Source organism: Aphelocoma coerulescens, chromosome 3 (assembly GCF_041296385.1).
Source record: "Aphelocoma coerulescens isolate FSJ_1873_10779 chromosome 3, UR_Acoe_1.0, whole genome shotgun sequence".
NCBI lineage: Eukaryota > Metazoa > Chordata > Aves > Passeriformes > Corvidae > Aphelocoma > Aphelocoma coerulescens.
Window position 1 is genome coordinate 100,225,625 of NC_091016.1, and position 20,643 is coordinate 100,246,267.

Consider the following 20,643-nt stretch of genomic DNA (forward strand, 5'->3'; position numbering starts at 1 on the left):
TCCTCTGAAGTGGTGATCCTGTAGTAGAAGGGGTCTGCTCTTCCTCAGAAAGTCCAGCGGTGGCTGCGTACGTCCTGTCCTCTGGAAATCCAGTGGAGCCAGGGTCTGTGGTGCTCAGAGTCCCAGATTATATCCACGATGGGATGCTTGGTTCCTCCCTCTGGGTGGAGCATCTCACAATAGGGTAATGAGTCATGAGGCCAAGTGTTGATTAGGCTCGTTAACAGAAGATAGTCCGGAGGGAGTTATCTCTGAGTCATGCAGCAGGACAATGATGGGCCATTAACAGCAAGATAGTCTGGGGGGAGGAGGTAAGGAAACACTGCCCCACCTGATTTCAACGGCTCATGAGGATGGTAATAGAATACACCTCAACCCAGGACAATAAGTTACTCATGTCTTGTATATTTTGAGATATGGGAACTACTTTGGAAAAATTAATATGTGCTTTTGAAAGAAAAAAGTTCCCTATACTGCTCTAACCTCTACTGGCCATTTAATTCACCTGTGGCTCATTTAAGTCAAGTCGGCTGATTCAGAAATGTGACACTCTTGAATTATTAAGGAATTCTAGGCCCCTTCATGTAAAAAAGAAGCAAAGAGCAGAACTGCTTGCACTGTTCTCTTGAACAGAAAAGTTGTAAGTGGAATGGTATGAAGGAGACAGAATGGAATCATAAGATTCTTAAGGCTGGAAAAGACCTTTAAGAACATCAAGTCCAACTGTCAACCCAGCACCATCACCATGTTCAGTGTTACACCATGTCCTCAAGGGAAAGTCTTTGACTGTTTACGGATGGGTTATAATATGTAACCATATAGTAGAATATGTTATCTCTCAGAATAGTCTGTGGTGGGTCTGCTGGTAAATAATATTTAACTGTTGCTCAAAAGAGGGAGAAAAGTGCCTGATTTATTCCGTTTCCCTGGTGGGAACCTGAGGTGTGTGGGTGATGAGTGCTTGTGAGTGTTTGGTATCACTGCTGAGTGTAGTAGCAAGTCTCATGCCTGGGGGCCAGACGACTCTCTAACCCGTATGTTGAAGATTTCTTCATAGACATAGAGTGGGAGGAAAGAATTTGCCTTCTTCCCATGAGTAAACTGGCAAGATAGAACAGGATGCAGCCTTCCACTCCCACTCCATCCTTGCAGTGCCAGCTTGTAGAGGATTGCCTGCAATGGCAGAGGAATAATTTTCTGCAGTTTTGAACACTGAGATTTCTAAGAACTTCCAAGTGCAGAACAAACTTGCATGGCCCTGTCTGTTGTTACTGTTGAAAAATCAAACAACTCTCAGTTTTGAAGGTAGTTCTCCTCACAATATCCTGGAGATTTAGGATTGCACTCCTATTGTATTATTAAAACCTTATTAGTGAACTCTGAAGATTAATCAATATGGTGGCCAATAGCCCAGACAGACTGGAGTTCGAGAGAAGAAAAAAATCGAAGATATAGGAGGTAAAAGGTTAAAGCAGTATTAAGTTCAGGGACTTTTCCTTAGTGACAACTGAGATGGTTCTGCTAGCTTAGGAGTGGAACAGTCACTCTCCAGCATCATAAAACGGGAATGTGATAAGCTGGGCAGTTATGATATAGAGGGATGTATCCATCTGCAAAGTATTGCATCTGAAAATTCAGACACACAAAGACATGTAGGGAATATTTTTAACATGTTAAGAGAAACATTGATCCCTAAACAGTGAAAGGGAATTGCTGGAGTTATTCATGAAAGGGGGAAAGCCACCACTACTTGTTAAAGAATCACAGGCAGTAAAAAGGCATTTTGAAAGCTGAAGATCTGGTGGATGTCTTCTACAGGGGCTCATGTTGCCTCTGAGCACAAGATTAATTCCTTTTTGAGCACCTTTGAAGTGTCATAATAAAAAAGATACTATTTTGTCATGCCTGACTTCAAAGTGAAAGACCTTTGGTGGACATTTCACTTGCAGGAATATGTCTGGGTATTTTGTGCATGTGATGGGGTGTACTTTGAATACCTAAACTTTTGTCTCCTGGTTACTCAGCTGTCTGTGGCTCTTGTTGCCAAGAAGGTAGATCAGGATATGGCAATGGCCCCCCCAAAGCCCCATTCTGCTCTCTGGGATGGCAGGGCTGTCCGTCCCCCCCCCCCTCTTTCTCCTGTGTGCTCTTATCACCCTCTCCTTTTTCCTTCATAGGCCCTGTCTGCAACAGAACAGCTCGGAAAAGCAAGCATCTTGGAGAAGGGTGATGTGCCTAAGGCATGGGGCTGTGCCCCTCTAGGGAGAGTGCCTTAGACACTGTACTCTGAAGAGTGAGATCTGCTGGAAAGGAACTTCAGACATTCAGAGACACAGAGGAGGTTGGAAGGCACTTCTTGCGATCATCCATTCTAGCCACAGCTCAAAGCAGACCCAGTTAGTGTAGGCAGGTTAGGGTCTTGATCAGTCCAGGTGTCAATAACAACAAAGATGAAGATTTTGCCACTTCTTCTAGTGTCTGGCTGTCTTCCTGAGGGAAAATGAATGAGTTGGCATTTCCTGTGTTCCCAAGCGTGCCCATTTCCCCTTGTCCTTCCACTGTGTGGATGTGGGAAGAGCCTGCTTCCCTCTCTTCTGGACCTTTCCCCTAGGTAGTTGCAGACTGCAGTGAGATCTCCCTGCATCTTTCTCTGCATTTAGGCAGAGAGGTGGGGGTGGGCGAGAGGTGAAGTGATACTCACTGGTTTTATTCCTGACTCCCACTTAGACTCCCACAGCCCCAAGACAGTAATGACCAGGACTGCACCAGCTTCTGCACCCTCATTCCCCATACCCCAAGAGTCCTCCAGAGTCCTGCAGACATCTGACCTTCCTCTAGGTTCTCCCCCAGTGACCTGTAGCAATGCTGACATCCCCACAAGGAGCTAAATTATTCTTAAAGGCCATTCTTTAAATAATCAGAAACAGGTTTATTAGCAGACACTGAAGGATATCTACAAACAGCAGCGGCTTCCTAGATCATCCAGAATAATAATTTTCATCAGTTTATTCTATGTAGATTACTTCAGAAATGTTTTTCTTGGTGTTACTATTCCATAGATAATCACCTCAATATGCACTGTTGCTCCAAGACTGGGTCAAAATAGAACAGAATGTTTGGATGTGTGAAGTCATGTTGGGTTTTCTACATGAGAAGGTGATTTACAACATCCAGGGAGAGCTTTGTATGGTATTTTCAGGCTTATTTCATATTTTTTCTAAATGCTATTTACCTTTGTGAAACAAAGATGAAAGCAGAGAAATACACAGGAATCTTCTACAGAGGGAATACCCAGAGACAGGGGTTGTATAGTGCAGGACTGCTGCCCATCCTGCATCTTTGCAAAGCCTTCTTGATGTGGATTGCGTTCAACTCTGCAGCTACTTTGTCTTCAGTTGCTTGGTGGTGTGAATGAAACCATATGGTAGGCCTAGGACAGAATTTTATACTTTTGAAAAGTAATAAAAATAATTGTCTACATATAATGAGCTTTAAGAGTCATCACAGTACAAAGAAAGTGAGCTGGATTACTTGCTGGAATATCTTTAGCCTTTTTGCAGGTGTAAAGCATCTGGGTGTGGAAGTTCTGCATGGTTTTAATTTTTGCTTGGGATCATACTGATCTGGAGATGCGAATGTTTCTCAAAGTACCAAATTTTGGATATACTTGAAACAACAAATGTTTGTTTTTCCCTTTGAGCATGCATGTGTTGAAGTTCTTTTTTCTTCCCTCAAAAAACTGTTTAAAATCTTACGGGTTTTATTTAGCTACACTGAATACAGCTGTAATTCTTTCAAAGTTTTACTAGTTCAGGTCCTAAATTCCTCTAGAATTTCTGTTTCCATTCCTTCAGCCATCACAGCCTCCTTTGAGTGAATTGTGAATATTTTGAGTGAAAACAAGACTAAGTAAAAAAAAACGTATCATTAAAAAACATAGAACTGGAAAACCTAAAAATCCTTTTTAGCTATTCACCTTACATGGTTCTTCTTGCTTTGATCTCAGTGAGTTTGTATATTGTTAAAATGCTAACATAAAATCAAATGTTTTAGATGGCAGTCTACTTCATGATACCTTTATATATAGTCTAAAGTACTACATAAAATTGAATAAACATTCATTCATTCTGTAGTATAAAACAATAACATTAGGTTTTGAAGCTTGAACAGACAGCTTAATCAGCTTTTTGTGTGGCTATGGATTTTTTTTTTTTTAAAAAGATTAGTCTGATTTGTGTGTAATTGAATTTTTTCCAGAAGTGATGGAAAAAGAGAGAGGACAGTTAAAGAATTGCAAAGGCCTAGGCTTTCAAATGAAGTTTTGATGCCTTTGGCTAAAGCAGGGGTCCACATCATTATCCTTATCCTCTCCAGCCTTTGACGTTACTTATACTAAAACAAATAATAGCATTAAGTGTAATTTGTGGAAAAAGACAGTGAATAACACAAATGGGCTTGGTGTGTGCTGGAATCCAAACCTGTTTGGAGGATAAAAAGGAGAAAGGAATAGAAGAAAAAGATAAGAAGACAGAAAAATATAATTTCTATTTCTGATGCTGGTCCTTACTTGCAGGAGGCAAACAAAGCCCATAGACTTATTCTTTCCTTTGCACAGTAAACTTATTTTAAATCCCCTCTTATGTACTTCTTACTGCATCTCTCATGTTTTCATGGCAAATGTTGCAGTCATCACATTGCAAGTAACAGCTAAGCCAACTCTACCCTCCCCTTTTTAAAAGTGGAGAACTAAAATAAAAAGATGAAAAGAAAATAAATGTAATGGGAAAAGAAAGAAGTGGGTGAGGAACTGTAAGCAGAAACTTGTGTCTGACATATGAGGACCTAGTTGAATCTGGTAGCACGGACAGTGTTTAAGTTCTCAGCCGTCTTGCTTTTCTGAGGACTTTGAGACCACAGCAGTAATTGATGAGCAATTCTGTGTAGCTCTTGTCAGCTAGGCATGAACCAAAAGTAGTCTTTTAATTGCATTAGGAGTTCTTACTTGGATTGGTTCCATTTTTACATTGCCTTTATGACTCTTTTTGTCAACGTTCATTGTTAGAGATTGTTGTACCTTTCTCTTAGACTTAAACTGATTTCTATAGTGGTTTCATTGCTAAATGATATATATTTACATGTAATTATAGATAATTACTTAATTATATAATTTCTAGTTATTTCATTATGTGCCCCAATGATCGTTTCTCTTGTCACTGGCCCAATTGAATTTTAAATTCCTTAGTGCAGACAAAATGGTCTCCCAAACTATTGCACCAGCTAGTAATTCTATTAAATTGTTTTCTTTTCCTGTTTGCTAACATAGATACTTATACATATGCACAGTCAAAATTTAAACTTTTGGATTTGCTGTAGGAGTAGGTTGAAACATTTCTTATGCAGAATCCTGTTACTGTATGCAAGGTTAATTTCAACTGTACCATTTGAGTGTCAGATTTTATCCTATTGATTAGCTGTTTTGTTTTTCTTGGGTCCATCCAAGGAGGGAAAGTTCTGTGGGATCTCAAGATGCTTGATAAGAGAGAAATAACAGGACGGCTTTTCACAGAAAGGATTAAATAATGGTTTCCAGGGAAACTTCAAATTCATTTGTTGCAGCCAGAACTCTGAGCTTCCAAGTGTGGTTACTTTCATAAGTTGCCCATCCTATATTGTTTCCCAGTCAGGCATGTATCAGTCCAGTAGCTCAAATGCTGTGGTAAGTCTCCTTTTTCTTTAACCCGTAATACCTAATTGCTGGCTCCTGGCACAGAATCCTCTTGGAGTGGGAATAAGTCCAACAAAGTACAAAGTGCCAGAATAAATTGGATTTAAAAATACAAGTCTTCTGTGACTTCAGATGTTGGAACATGAATACAAACTGTCTCTGCTATAGGCTGAAGGACTCCGCAGGTTTGTGTGCTTTACTGAATCATGTGAAAAATAAACAGTCAGCCCATCCTATTTAAGAGGATTATTTGCTTTCAAAAATATAAATCTTCTTACTTGGGTTATAATACGTATCAACTGCTTTGTTTAGTCTTCCATTTATAGCATGGAAGTTGGTATAAAAGCTTTATACAGTTGATATAAAGCCTTCTTTCCAAAATCTGCTGAAAAGATGATAAATTCTTTAATCCTCTCTTCACCTTTATATAATCTGCATAATACTTTATACGTCATATATATATATATCAAAGCTATAAATATGAAGTGTCATCTTAGTGTGTAGTACTAATTCTTGTGAGTTTATTTTGTTTATATTGAACACCTCTAATAGTAGGAATTGTAATCGTGTTGGAGAATGATTGCATTTAAACTACTGGTCCATTGAATTTTTTTCTTATCTATCCCTAAAATGTCTTCTGGAGTGAAGATTGAAGTGGTTTGCTTTATTGGTAATTTTGGCAATGCTCTCTTGACTGTTAAGTCATCTATTTTTAATGAGAGATTTATATTGTATCTGTGGCACAAATTAATGAAATATCAAACATAATCTTGAGCTAGTAGTTACTGCCTTCAGTGAGTTTTGAGGGAGAAATACAAAATAACATTTGAACAGCAAAGCAGACCATGCTAATGTGTACTTGAGGGACAACAGATGTATATGCAGAGGTAGGTGAGACTGATTTCTGAAAATGCAGATGAGATGTGATGTAATGTTTCTCTGAGGTCTCCAATATTCATTCATGTTCTTCACATTCATCTTCAGCTAATTCAGTTGCTTTGCCATCAGCTCTGCACAGCTCCTGTTGCTGCAGCTGTGGGCTTGAGCAAGAGGTCTTTGTCTGCATTCCTTCTCAATTTTTCATGTGTTTCTCTGGCTCCATTTGGAGATCTCCATTTTTTAATCTGTCTACCAGGTAAGCTTTTAGATTTATAAAGGGAAAGCAAACAAAACTATGCCTCTTAACCTCGATTTCTGTTGTAAAAAGAAAGATGGCAAAGGTGGTGGAAATGGGTCAGATGGCCCAAGCAATGCCCGCATTAGGCTTTTCTTTTTAAGGTAGTCCAGGCATTGCTTTCTGCTAGGGTTAGGAAGTAAAATACCTGAAACTGTGCACTATGTGTACTTTGCATTGCCATGTATTTACATATAGACTTAGTACAGCTGTTGCTTAGCCAGAATGGAACCGCAACTACTTTTCATCCTTGTTGCACTAATACTCACTATTAAAAAATCCCAAGAAAACTCATAATATGTGTAACTTAAATACATAATTTTCTTTCTTGACTCCTCTTAATAAAACCCCATCCATAATCATATATTTAATATTGTAGAAAACTCCTGGCATGAATGTAATTATACTGCTGATTATGCCAAAATAGTTTGTTCCAACATAAGAAATAGAAAGAAATGGGATGAGGGATACTGATCACTGTAGCAGATTTTATCTATTTAAATGCGCATCTTGCATTTATTTACATATATGTATGTATAAACCAAGCCTACATTAATTATATCTTTACAGTCTCACCCTTCTCAGGAAATGCTGTTATTCTTTTAAATGTTTGCAAGTATAACAACCTCATCAGTTGTGCCCACCAAGAAAAATAAATGAATAGGAACAATATGTGGAAAACATGAATGCAGAATGGGACTGAAATCCAAGTGGAAATAAATAGAGATTCAGATGAATTACTTGATGAAAGAAACTGACTTAGAATAGCCTCACAGACTTTTTTAATGCCTAGGACTGATAGTATTAGGTAGAGATAGGAATAAATAGTTAAATGTAAAATGCCCTAACATTTTATTTGCAAATAGCATTAGTTTTGAAAATGGAAGGAGCAAGTATTAAAAGGTTGTGATTCAAGATTGCATTACTTTTCCCCATTACTCAATGCATATTAATCAGGATTTTCAGGGTTCCTTTTTCTTGCTGCACAGTGCCTGTAGTATTGCATGAGTTTTGAAAATGCAAAGAATCTGTTGTGTGTCCTTCCAGTCATTATTGTTGTAATGTCTTCATAGTTGTCCCTTTGTAGGCCAAACTTAATGATCTCTAGTTGAATTGAGAAATGTTTATGCAGTGATGCAATATGAGAGAAGTGTTAACTTATACTTGGAAAGCTAGCTAATATATATAACCTTGAGTTTGGTTATTTTCTCAGAATGCTGGAAAAGGTTAAAACCCTTCCTGACTTTCTTCTTAGGCAGTAACTAGCAGTGGGAAGAAGTAAAGGAAGAAACTCTTCCTTTCAGTGTAGTTCTTCAGCAAGAAATCTTCATGCAGCAGAGAAGCCAGGGTTTTTGAGAAATCTCTCTCTATGAATTTGAATAGTGACAAAATTGCACTGAAGAGCAAATATTTTTAATTCTGTAAGATTCCAAATTGCTCTAAGTTTCCTCAGAGTATTCATGGGAAGAATAAAATTATATACTTGTCTGGGCACTGGAAAAATAGCAATGGAAAGACTGCATCAGTAAATTGCCTTTTGAGATACAGAAGGTGCTGCTTTTAGGCATCATAAATGCAAAGTGGAAATACTGCCTAACCTGCTTAGACACATAAGTTTTCTACTGAAAATTTAAACTAGATGTGAAATTATTCTGCTGTGCATGCATACGGGAGATGTCATTTGAACCTTTGTGCACTTCTGTATAGGAAAGCTGTTCTGGGAATTGCATGCCTTTGCCATCTGTGACACACTGACAGTCTTGAATTCATTCGAAAATCGAGTAGAGGCTGTTGGTTTCAGTAATGGCTGTACCACATTTCCACTGTATAGGAAACCTGAGTTCAATTCCCTTCCCAGTCAGCAGAGTTCAGTGGCCCTGTTGGTGCAAATGTTGCTGCACAGCAAAGTGCATTGCTCAGAAGAAAGCAAGAAGTAAGTTGCAGGAACTGTCCAGTTGGTTAAGGTTGCCTAAAATGACACCATGTGGATGAGTTGCTTTGTCACCAGTTTCCAAACTTCATTGAGTTTTCCTCCTATGCGCAACAAAAAGTGAATGTGCATGGGGTAGTTTATCACCTGCCTCTGACCATGCCCTCATAGGGTATGGGCAGATGCAGCCAGGTTTTATTTTACCACCTTTCCCTCCTGCCTTTGGGGAAGACAGAAATAATACTTTGTGAACTCTGCTCTGGTGGAGAACAGAGTCTCAGCTACTACTGCATTGGTTCAAGGGTCTGATGTTTAGTAGCACTGCTAGGGCCTTACCTTCCGTGTAGTCTCAGATGCAGAGAAATTTGTGTGAGTCTTGATGCAAATCACTCAGAAATGTGTGTGCTCTACAGCCCCTCATTTTGGGAGCTCAGAGCAGAGGCCTTTACATAAGCTGTTTGTTTTCCCTCTGTCTGAGATAGGCCATTTCTCCTCAGAGGACTGTTTCCATTCACTCTAACATCCCTTTTGCTATCAAACTGGCATGTAAAATACCAAGATAAAAAGCGTACAGTGAAAGAATGGCCATAATGAGTCACACTAAAGGTCCACCCAACCCAATATCCTGTCTCAGTTAATATCTCATTAAATCTTGTGGCTTTAATTTTGTGGAGCTGGGAGATAGCCAAAGGTTTGCTCCTGCCACCCTATACATCACCAGAGTTACAAAGCCAATGATTGCAGTGCTCTGTCCCATTTAAAGTGGAAAAAGCGAACAACTATGAGGATGCCTTGAAAATACAGTAACATGTGTGTATTTCTCCACTAATACTCTCTCAGTCTGCCACCCTTTACTTGAGCTGGATGTATTTATTTGGATGGATCTGTGCATTTATTTTGTAACCGTGTGTGAATTTCTCCTACATCAACTTCCATATATTAAAAGTGGTTTGGTATAACTGAGAGGTGGGAAAGCAGTTCTATGTATTTTCCTGATTACGTTTGGTAAAATCACAAACTAATCACTAGGGATAATTTGGAAAGGACAGAGGCCAAAAGTTTTATTTAAAATATTCATTCCTGGGTTGGGTGGTGGTGGAGAGGTCCTGGGCTGATATTAGTGGTGGTCTCTCCATGGTGGAAATAAGGCACTTGAGAAAGTATTTTCTGTAAGTAGTTTCAAGCACTTTTGTTGCCTGTTCAATAATTACTGTGTTGACAAGATACAGCAGCTGGCTCTCTAGTGTTGTTGGTTTGGCATGTCATTTGACTGTTAAAAGTGCAGTGCTATAATATTATTTCCTCTCTAGTAAACTGAACATTGGAATCTTTGTTGTCTGTTGCTTAAGCTCTGAGTTTGTCCTTTTAATTTTGGTTTCTATTTAATAAGTCCATTTTGGACAACTAAACATTTATTTTGGTTTATACTTAAAATGAAGTTCTCAAGTACAGGCTTTGTTGAAAATGAAATAGAGGATTCTCACAAATGGAAAATATGTTCTGTCAAGGGAATACAATTTGGTTCTGTGAATCAGATAAGCTTGTTTTGACAACTATTTTACTGATTCCTTTTAAGAAGTTTAAGTTGGACCATGTTTCACCAAAAGAAATCTTGCTGTGATGGGATGTCTTTCAATATTAACGACATACTCTGAAGGCTGCTGTAGCATTCCTGATGCCTCTCTGTACCCCAGGACAGCCAGCAAATGCTGCTTTCACGTGTACCTCTCCCACGATGAAGTATTAGTGTTTCTGTGGAGCAGCTCCTTCCTCGGAGGCACAGAGCTCCCTTGCAGGCACCTGCTTTCCCCTTCCCCTTCTGAGCATCTGCCTCTTTCCTGTAGCTTCCCTCACTCCTGCCCATCTGGGAGGCTCATCCCTGAAGGTACCAGTGGGTAAGTGCTTGCTGAAGGATGAGCAGAGATGAAAGGGCACGGTGCAGTTTAAGGAAGGCACTAGTGGTTTCTGCAGGGTTGGTGAAAGGAGAGCAGTGCCGGCGAGTAGGATCCCAGTGTCCTCGCCTCACCTGAAGTATCTGTGCCAGTGACACAGAGGACATTCGAGTTCTATATTGCAGGCAGTGTGTTGTTAAAATGATTTTTTTAAATTTAGTGTCCTGTTTTAATTCCATAAAAATGTTACAGCATTAATGGTAGCTGGCCCTGTACTCTTTTTAGTGAAGACTGATAGCAGTGAAGTCAATGAGTTGCTTGTTACTTTGTTCAGTCTTCTTTTTCGAAACTGTACCTTATAATTTGTTTATTTCTTTTGTGTTGTTGATGGGAGGAATCAAAAGGATTTTATATTTTCTCAGGCTCAGCACTGTGCTTTTTTATATGTATATCAGCTCTCTGTACTGTAGTCTATCTTGGTTTTTTTTAGTTATAGGCTGACATTTTTCTGATATTCTAAAAGCATGCAATTGTCCTTGAGTCACCTGCTATTCAAATTGCTTCACAGATTTAATTTCATGTGTTCTTTTTTGATATTGCTCTATTTGGCCTCATGAGAGACATGTTTTACCCTACGCTAAGCACTTGCCATGGAAAACGATGGAAGAGATTTTAGACTGATCAATCATACAAACCATCCAGTCTGAAATAATCTATGTAAATTGTCTACCTCTACCATGGTAATATTTTTTCATGTATTACAAGCCTAATACACAACTTCATAGTTTTAAACAGATCCTTTTTGAAATAGCTGGAACAGGAAACTGCCACTTGATCTGTTTAAATGAAGGTGGTATCCCAGTATTTGTGTAGCAGCATTGGAACAATGCATCTTATGTCCAATCCCATAGACCCCAAGTGTGTCTGATTTCTTACCTATTCTGACACAAGATAATGTGAATAACAAAATATGGGTCTACCTTGCAATTATCTGTAATCTGAAGAAGAGATTTAATAACAGAATTATTATGGTTTTGCTTTACTAACTTTGGAGGATTATATATTAGGTGGGAGTAACATTTCCTGGAAGTTGACTTCTGTGAATTCTGTGAAATGAATTCACCCTGAAAATTGCATTTTACATTGGAAGATGAGATGAGAGAATACAAAAGAGATTCAGTATACTTTCTTTTAGAGTCTTGAAATTAATGGGTATCTAATACAGTGATCAAAAAATGTCTCTTTTATCACTATGACACTATTTTTTCTATAAATGTAATGAATAAATATTTCTTAATTAAACTAAATTTGTCAAATAATATTTTTAACAGCAAATGAGACTAAAATTGCTTGACAGGGGTTTATAGTTCATAAACCATGATAACAAAGGAGACATAAACAGAGGAAAAAAAATCAAAAGTTGAAGATGCATGTAATTTATGCAGTCTTGGATGTTACAATGCACAGTCTTCAGGGCTTGACTTTGCTGGGGAAGGGCTGGGGCTTGCTGACAGTCTGACTCCTGGTGTCAGTGTCAGCCCTGGGGTAGAGGAGTGGGAATTGTCCCACACTCCCTGAAGTAGCCAAGTGTGTGGGTTGAGGCTGAAGTAGCACCTTCTCACCAGTACTTGATGCATAAACACTTGCCATACTTTGGATCTTTTGGTAATGTCTTTTGATAATGGCAACTGAGTGAGATAATGGGATAGTGTTTGGACAAGTGTGACTAGGAATATAACCTACTTGTGAATGTGCCTAGCAGGAGAAGTGTATAAATGCACCTTGGTGAAAACTGGGCTTCCAAAAAAGGGCTGGTGGGCGTTGTTGAGTTTAGAATCTCAGTTTCGGGCTTACATGCCTGACTGACACTTTTTGAGTTAATGGTTCATTGCAGGGTGGCCACATCTGGGCTTGTAGATTTGATTCAGAGCTGTTCCTCATACATAGTTTTTAAACGGCAGAAGCTTGGATTTTTTTTGTAATATAATAAAACTGTATTTTCTTTTCATTTTTTCCCATCTAGTTTTGTATCAAGACCTTGAGAATAAAACACACATGGCACAGATCCAAACATTTTTTCATATGCTGTTAGTTCTGCTACTTCATGATTACATCTCAGCTGAAGATGGGGAAACAAGAGCAAGTAGGTGTTAATTTTTGCATTTCAGATAAGTGCAAATTCAAAGCATGCCTTGAATTTTTAGTATCCATTTTGGTGTTCACATGTACACTTCTGTTGATGGTGATTTTATTCCAATATAATTTTCTTGGTGAAAATCCCATAATATATGAAAAATAGCTTAAATGTCTTCTCCATTAGGAGGGGAATATTTTTTTTGTGTGTGTGTCTTGGAAATGCTTAAGAGGGCAGATGGAACTGTAAAGCTCCAGTATTGATTTAAAATTGAATCTTGAGTATTTGCATTTTCATTTCTTCAGAAGTCATGTTCTGAATAGCTTAATGTTATGTGAGAAACTAAATAAGGAAGAGTAAGTATTTTGTGAGAGGAAGATGAGATAACTCCAGTTCTGCAACAGACCTTCTTGCATATTCTTCAAAATTAGCATCTCAAACCCCACCAAACCATTTTTATACTCTAAATCTGGTTTATAGAAAAGAAAACATTAAAGAAAGGTAGCTTTCTTAAAGACAAAGTAACTAAATAAAAAGAGTGTGGAAGACTTGCCTCTAGCCCCAGTGATACTTCCAGGGTGGATATTTTTCAGTGTTTTATAACAAACTTCATACAATTCCATTTGGTCTCTAGAAAGACTTCTTTGTTGTTTTTGGGTTTTTTTTTTTCAGTCTACCTGCTCTGGAAGGCTCCATCAAAATGAATACTCTGCTTTTAGCAGAGTCTAATTTTATTGAGTCCCTCCCAACTGAAATTAATCTGTGATTCATATCCCTGGACCACTGAGCGATGCACTCTGCTCACCCTTTGCTCCTTCTCCCAGTGTCTTTTCATCACCACCTGCATTGCAAAAGCATTTCTCCAGCAGACTGTAGTTGCTTTCAAGGAAGGTGAAATCTTGTCTTGACCAGAAGTGTCCATAGGCAGATGTCAGGGTAGGTAAAAGCTCTCCTTCCTATGGTGGAGCTGCAGACTTTCACAAAACAAAAGGACAGTAAGCCCCATGACCTCATGTCCCATGAGATCAAAATAATCCCCTCCTGGTTTTGGCCATGTCCTTGGCATGTCGTGTGTCAGTTATCAAAACTTCTTTCACAGTGAATGGAAGGCAGTTCCCTCCTTTAGAAGCTTATTCCCTCCATCTGAGAATGGGCATGTAGCATGGATAGGAATGCTTATGTCTGTCCATGGCCTGTAGTTGGCAATTTAGCCTAAAAACTCAGTTTATGACTACAGCTAGGAGAGCTGAATCCACGCCTAAGTTATTATGCAGTTACACCGTAGTTATTAAATGCTTACGTGATTCTGTATTCTGGAGGTTGAGCTCATTCACTGAATGCTTTTCTTCTGTAAAAATCAGAATATGCTACCAGCAACATTAACTGAGATTCAGGATTTTGTAATACTAGTTCTGTAAATGCCATGTAGCAGTGTCCAAAGTCAATTAAAATGTATTTGTAAAAGGATTCTGTAATATTCAGAATATACCCTTCCTCCACAGTGTGCTTGGTTTGGAAGAAAAAAGGAGTTTTTATGTTTATCATCTCTGCACATAAGATATGAAAAGACCCAATATATATTCATGTCTGTTTATTAAATGGAATACAGTTGCCAGCTAAGGAACTGAATTCCAGAATTTTTCATAGTTGTTTCTGGTGCTAATGTAAAAACCGGAAAATGGTGTGGTTTTCAGATACCAAGTTGGATCCGTGTGGCTTACACAAATCTTGCACAAGTTTGCCCTGATAAACTCTGCTAATTTTTTTTCATTTGGTATGTATTTCTCAATAAAGATCCTAATAGAAACACTAATTGATAGAGAAAAACATTTACTGTGGAAGAAGAAAGTGAAAGTGTTCAGTAAAATATTTGTTTGATTTTTATTTTTTTTTAGGTTGCAGAACTGCTCCGGCAGATTTAGTTTTTATCTTGGATGGCTCTTACAGTGTTGGCCCAGAAAACTTTGAAATAATCAAAAGTTGGCTTGTCAATATTACAAGAAATTTTGACATAGGACCAAAGTTTATTCAAGTTGGAGTTGTCCAGTATAGTGATTACCCTGTACTTGAAATTCCCCTCGGAACTCATGAATCCACTGAGAAGCTCATCAGGGAAATGGAGTCCATACACTATCTGGGAGGAAATACAAGAACAGGAAGAGCTATTCAGTTTGCCTTTGACCATCTTTTTGCAAAATCCTCAAGATTTTTAACAAAAATAGCAGTTGTTCTCACTGATGGAAAGTCCCAAGATGAAGTCAAAGATGTAGCAGCAGAAGCAAGAAAAAATAAGATCACTTTGTTTGCTATTGGTGTTGGCTCAGAAATTGAGGAGGATGAACTTAAAGCCATTGCCAATAAACCTTCATCAACATATGTATTTTATGTTGAAGACTATATTGCAATATCAAGAATTAAAGAAGTTATAAAACAGAAACTTTGTGAAGGTAAGCAATTATAAAGTATTTTTAGATGCGCAAAATGTAGTCCTGTACACATATTTTTTCATTTCACAAGCAGGATACATGATTCATGCAATCTAAGAGACCTGATACTCTTCACCCTAATCTTTTGTTTTGATCTTATTTGTGGAAATTCCTTCCAAAATGTTATTTTCTCTATCAAACAAAGAGAAAGATATATTTGGGAACGGTACAGTGTTTTAACACAGTAAGTGTTTCATTTCAATAGCTATCCTTTTGCCCTAAGCCCGAATTTTTTTCATTGATAAAGTTTAAAAACAATAAAATATTTCAGCAATTTTCATAGTGCCAAGAGTATATCGGTTTATTTTACCGATTTCTTTGTTGCAGCTGATACTCATGCATAATCCAGCATTTCTTCTAGACAAGTGAAAGGACAGACTGCCATTACAACAGGAGTACTTCTGAATACATACTTCTTCTAGTATGTATTGAAAAAGCCAGAAGAAAGACTGCTGGCAGAAATAATGAAATTGTAGAGTGGTTTGGATTGGAGGGGACCTTAAAGGTCATCTAGTTCCAACCATGCTACCATGGGCAGAGACACCTTTCACCAGATCAAGTTGCTTAGAGCCCCATCCAACCTGGCCTTGAGCACTTCCAGGGATGGGGCATCCACAGCTTCCCTGGGCAACCTGTTCCAATGCATCATTGCCCTTACAGTAAAGACTTTCTTCCTAATACCTAATCCAAACCTACCCTCCTTCAGTTTAAAGCCATTCCCCCTTGTCCTCTCACTACATGCCCTTGTGAGAAGTCCCTTTCCAGCTCTCTTTCGGTACTGGAAGGCTGCCCTAAGGTCTCCCCACAGCCTTCTCTTCTCCAGGCTGAACACCGCCAGCTTTCTCAGCCTTTTTCCTGCAGGAGAGATACTCCAGCCTTCTAATTAACTTCGTGGTTTCCTCTGGACTTGCTCCAGCAGGTCCACATCCTTCTTACGCTGTGGCCCCAGAGCTGGACACTGCACTCCGGGTAGGGACTTGCAAGAGTGGAGATGTCTGGAGCTGTAGCAAGCTGTTATGATGTTTCTTAGAAGGTTTTTATGGAAGAGTTAGCCAAGACCAACACTGTAAAGTGACTCTTTGACTTTAGAATGCTAACAGCATTACTACATTGAGTTTTCTGATAATTTTGTAAAACAATGGCTTGTATATATAAAAAAGATAGCGAATTGCTTCTAAGATGTATCACTCAGACTCTATTATGTCAGTGGTATTTTGTACATGTTTCATTATCAAGAATTGATGCAAGTCCTGTTTAAATTGTACCATATTTCTGCATTTAGTAAGAGTGAAGAATAGATTTTGTTTGCTCTCACTTTGAGTATCATCTTCATTGAAAAAATACGGTGATACTTTTGTTAAGGATATTAATGTTTATTTCTTGCTACATTAAATGAAAATCATAGTAATTCCTTGTGGCTGATGTAGTAAGGTGGTCAGTCCAAAAATTAAGTCATCTAAGTGGAGCTAAATTATTTAATAGAACATCATGGAGGGAGAAATTCCCCCAAATAAACACAAAATAAACACAATAGTTTCTTTGAATAAAGTTTTAGAAGAAGTGCCATTATATTTCATCAAGATGGATTTTCAGCTTTCAGCATCAAGGTGACTAGTATCCCTTAAAATTCAGCTGTGGTATTTCACATGATTTACAGCAGTAATCTGTGGATGTTGACTATTTACACCAAAGTGTACTTACTCTTTCACTTGAAGTGACCCTTTGCATTGTCTCCCTTATGTTGTGCACTCCCCTTCTGAGATGGTTCTCCTGCAGAGCAATCAAAGGCACTTGACAGCTTCATTTCTAACCACAGTGTCTTTAGCCGGTGAACTCCAAGCCTGGTAAACTGGAATTTTTATAGCTAAGTTGTGCATTAATTTATTTATTTATTTACTGGCTATTCTGTTGTTAACATTCACTTTGACTGAGGGAGAGGAAGTTCCATGAGGGCCAAGCAGTAATGGTTCAGCTGTGATCAACCACATGAAACTGCCTGAAAATTTTGCAATTCTTTTTTCATGGTCTTTGTGTAAATGTCTAAAAGATATGCTGGTTTTTACCCTATGGAGTTTTAAAATTCATTATTAAGTGAAGATAGATATAAGGCCACAGGGGCAGTATTTCCTTTCTGGACAAAGGAGGCTGGGGTTTGGTGGTTCTTGGAGCAAGCATTGCTCTTAGGAACAGGTTTGTGGGGGAAGGGCTCTAGTGTGCCTTTTGGGGACTCTTGTGTTTGTTTTAGAGTACCTCAGGGGAAAAAAGACCTCCTGAACCTGTCAGCCAGCATGGAACCAGATATTTAAGGAATATTCAATATGTGTTCTGGAAGTCAAATGTTGCTGTACTATCAATATTCTATAGCAAAAAAAAAAAAAAAAATTGTGTGTCAGGAAAGAAAACCCACTGCAGACTTCAGAAGTTTGTCTGGAGGATGTAGAGAAAACTTCCTTTGTGCCACAGACTGCGATTTAACATAATGAAGTTATTTCACACTTTAGGAAGGAAAATAAAGCATCTGAAAACTACAAAAACACTAGAAGGTAACAAGATTTCAGAACAGGCTAGAGAATTGAAGTGACTGGTTCTATGGACTGGAAATACAACCCCATTTCCAATAGAAGACAGCTCTTAATTTTTCCACTGATTTCTGCATGCTGTTTAATGGGTCAGTTAGTTATCAAAATAATTCTGCCAGAAGATTATCCAGAAGACCCAAAAAAGATCTACTTGACTGGGAATTTTTTATGTAATTCATCAATGTGCCCCTGGAAAGAAAAAATAGTTTCTTAATGTGTAATTTTCAACATGCTTAATTCGTTTGGTTGGTATTGGTTTGGAACAGTTATTTTGGCCTTGTTCCATAATAATGGCCCTCTTACATAAAGTATTCCTATTTTGGCATTAGTTTTTGATTTTAGACCAAATTTGTCATACTGTAATTGATAAGAGACCCTTGTGTTCATTTTCTTGTCAGTGTATATGTATGTGATTGTCTGTGATGTCTGTTAATTGTGATACGACCATTATCTAGCTTTGAAATAAATGAATTAAGAAAATAGGTCCGTGTCAACAATGCATAATAGAAAATAACCTGAAAAAAAAGGTTCTGTTAGTCTTACTTAATATCCTAAGTATGTTGACTGAAATCTGTGTTTTGAGAAGAATAAGAAAGAAAGTTTTGTTGGACTGTGTATTTTTTTTTTGGAAGCATTCAGGAGGTAGACATTTGAATTTCCAAAATGCAGGCAGAGTTCTTGCAATTCTTTCTTGTACAACAGACAGATCATTTATTTTTGATTTGGAAGTCAGGTGTCATTTTGCTGTGGGGAGGAAAAGAAAACTAAGAGGAGTTTATGTGGCTTCTTGCTGCTGCCCCAAGTACCTGTGACATGTCCCCTTAGGATGGATTGTCCTTTCTTATGACAGACAGGGTGTACAGAAAATCAGCAGAGTTTTCTTAGAGCGTATATATCCTGCCTCCCCTGCCAGAATGGGGTAGCTTCTGCCTGCTCTGGGGTTGGTTAGGAAAGGAAGTCATGCAGTGTTTCTCATATTATGAAAAGAAGCCAGTCTAGACCTTTGAGCTGATAATTCCCTGGCACAGAGACAGGAGTTTTCCAGCCCATGGCTGGTCCAGATGGAGATTAGAGAACTCTCCAGCCCTTCTTTGGAATGTATTCCTAACCTCTTCCCTGTCTATGAACTGATGCTTTTCTGAAGAAACAGTGGGAAATGAATAATGATAATTTTTGTACACAATTTAGCATAATTTTAATAAAACAAAAAACTTCTTTTTATTGATTTGTTACCCTAATACAATGCTTGCTTCAGTATTAAGTTTCACTGTCCTATCTCTTTTTCTTTTTTTTTGTTTGAGACAACTTGGGTCCACTGTTTTTGTGTAAGGATAATTAACCAGGATAACATGCAGCTAACTACGCTTCCACAGAAAATATATCACACACTACTTTTCCATTGACAATAACTTCAGGCAGATTTCAGTGTTAACAGACAAAACAGCTCAGAGTCCATTTTGAGTTAATTAAAAAAAAAAAAGTCATAGATAATTCTACCTTTGTCCATTTTCAAACTAATTTTATAGTTGGGAGGGATGCTAAATCCAAATTGCTAGTGCATTTTGGAAATTAACATCTATAATCGTATATAATTTTGAAACCATACAATTTTAGAAATTAAATTCAATTATATTTATTAGCCAGATAATTTAATACCCTTTAACTACAATTAGTGACATTTCAAAATAGTATGTGAATGTATTGGCAGTAATATATGACATCTTAGTATTCTTTCCTCAAGTCCCTGAGGATCCCGCATACCACTTCTCTCATGTTGTACTTAACTGACAGTTAAGTACATAAATAAATATGCTAAAATCCTAGTTGGGTGGAAGGTTACTTTTTGGAAGTTTTAAGTCATATTTTGAACTATCCTTGCATTTATTATTTTTCAGAGTCTGTTTGTCCAACAAGAATTCCAGTGGCAGCTCGAGATGAAAAAGGATTTGACATTCTTGTAGGATTAGGTGTGAAGAAAAAGGTTAAAAAGAGAATTCAAATATCAACCACTAATGCAAAAGCTTATGAAGTAACCTCACATGTTGACCTCTCAGAATTAACAAGGTATTGAATTTTATAAATATGCTTCTATATTCAGTAAGATTTTTTTTTTGCTTTAAATGAGAAGGACTTACTTAAAATTTATATGAATGTTCAAGTACTGTCTTTTTTTTTCCACCCTTCCCATTTTTTAGGAATGTGTTTCCAGAAGGTCTCCCTCCATCCTATGTGTTTGTTTCCACTCAAAGATTTAAAGTAAAAAAGACGTGGGATTTATGGAGAATCCTGAGTCTAGATAAGAGACCACAGATAGCAGTCACTATTAATGGAGAAGAGAAAACATTATCATTCACTACAACAAGTTTAATAAATGGCACACAAGTTATTACTTTTGCTGCACCTCATGTAAAGGTAAGGAGTATGTCACTATCATGATGGAATACTTCTTTAAGTACACATTATTCCACTATTCCCCTCTTTGTGCAAACCAGTTTTATTGTTTTCTGGTATAATATGAAAGTTCTCTTTCAGTCTTTCTTCAGTAATTTCCAGTGAAGTATTCCAGTCTTGTAAGAAAGATTGTCTTAGCTGCAGATGAGACAGAGGAATGGAGGTGGAATGACCGCATTCTTGCATTTGTAGCAGGAATATGTGCAGCCCAGAGATTGCCCTTCCTGCCACAGGGAATATTATTTAAGTGAACAGAGAGGGCTAATTCAGCA

General features: G+C 37.9%; 1 protein-coding gene across 2 annotated transcripts in view; it reads left to right on the forward strand.

Annotated features, from left to right (window-relative positions):
• The window catches only part of COL21A1 (collagen type XXI alpha 1 chain), a 95,856-nt gene that overhangs the window by 9,663 nt on the left and 65,550 nt on the right, over window positions 1-20,643 (forward strand). For both annotated transcript variants that reach the window (XM_069011409.1, XM_069011410.1), the window contains exons 2-5: window positions 12,745-12,864; window positions 14,751-15,302; window positions 19,816-19,984; window positions 20,116-20,332. In XM_069011409.1, coding sequence (XP_068867510.1) covers window positions 12,777-12,864; window positions 14,751-15,302; window positions 19,816-19,984; window positions 20,116-20,332 — 1,026 coding nt within the window. In that variant the 5' untranslated portion in view covers window positions 12,745-12,776. The remainder of the gene's footprint in view (window positions 1-12,744; window positions 12,865-14,750; window positions 15,303-19,815; window positions 19,985-20,115; window positions 20,333-20,643) is intronic.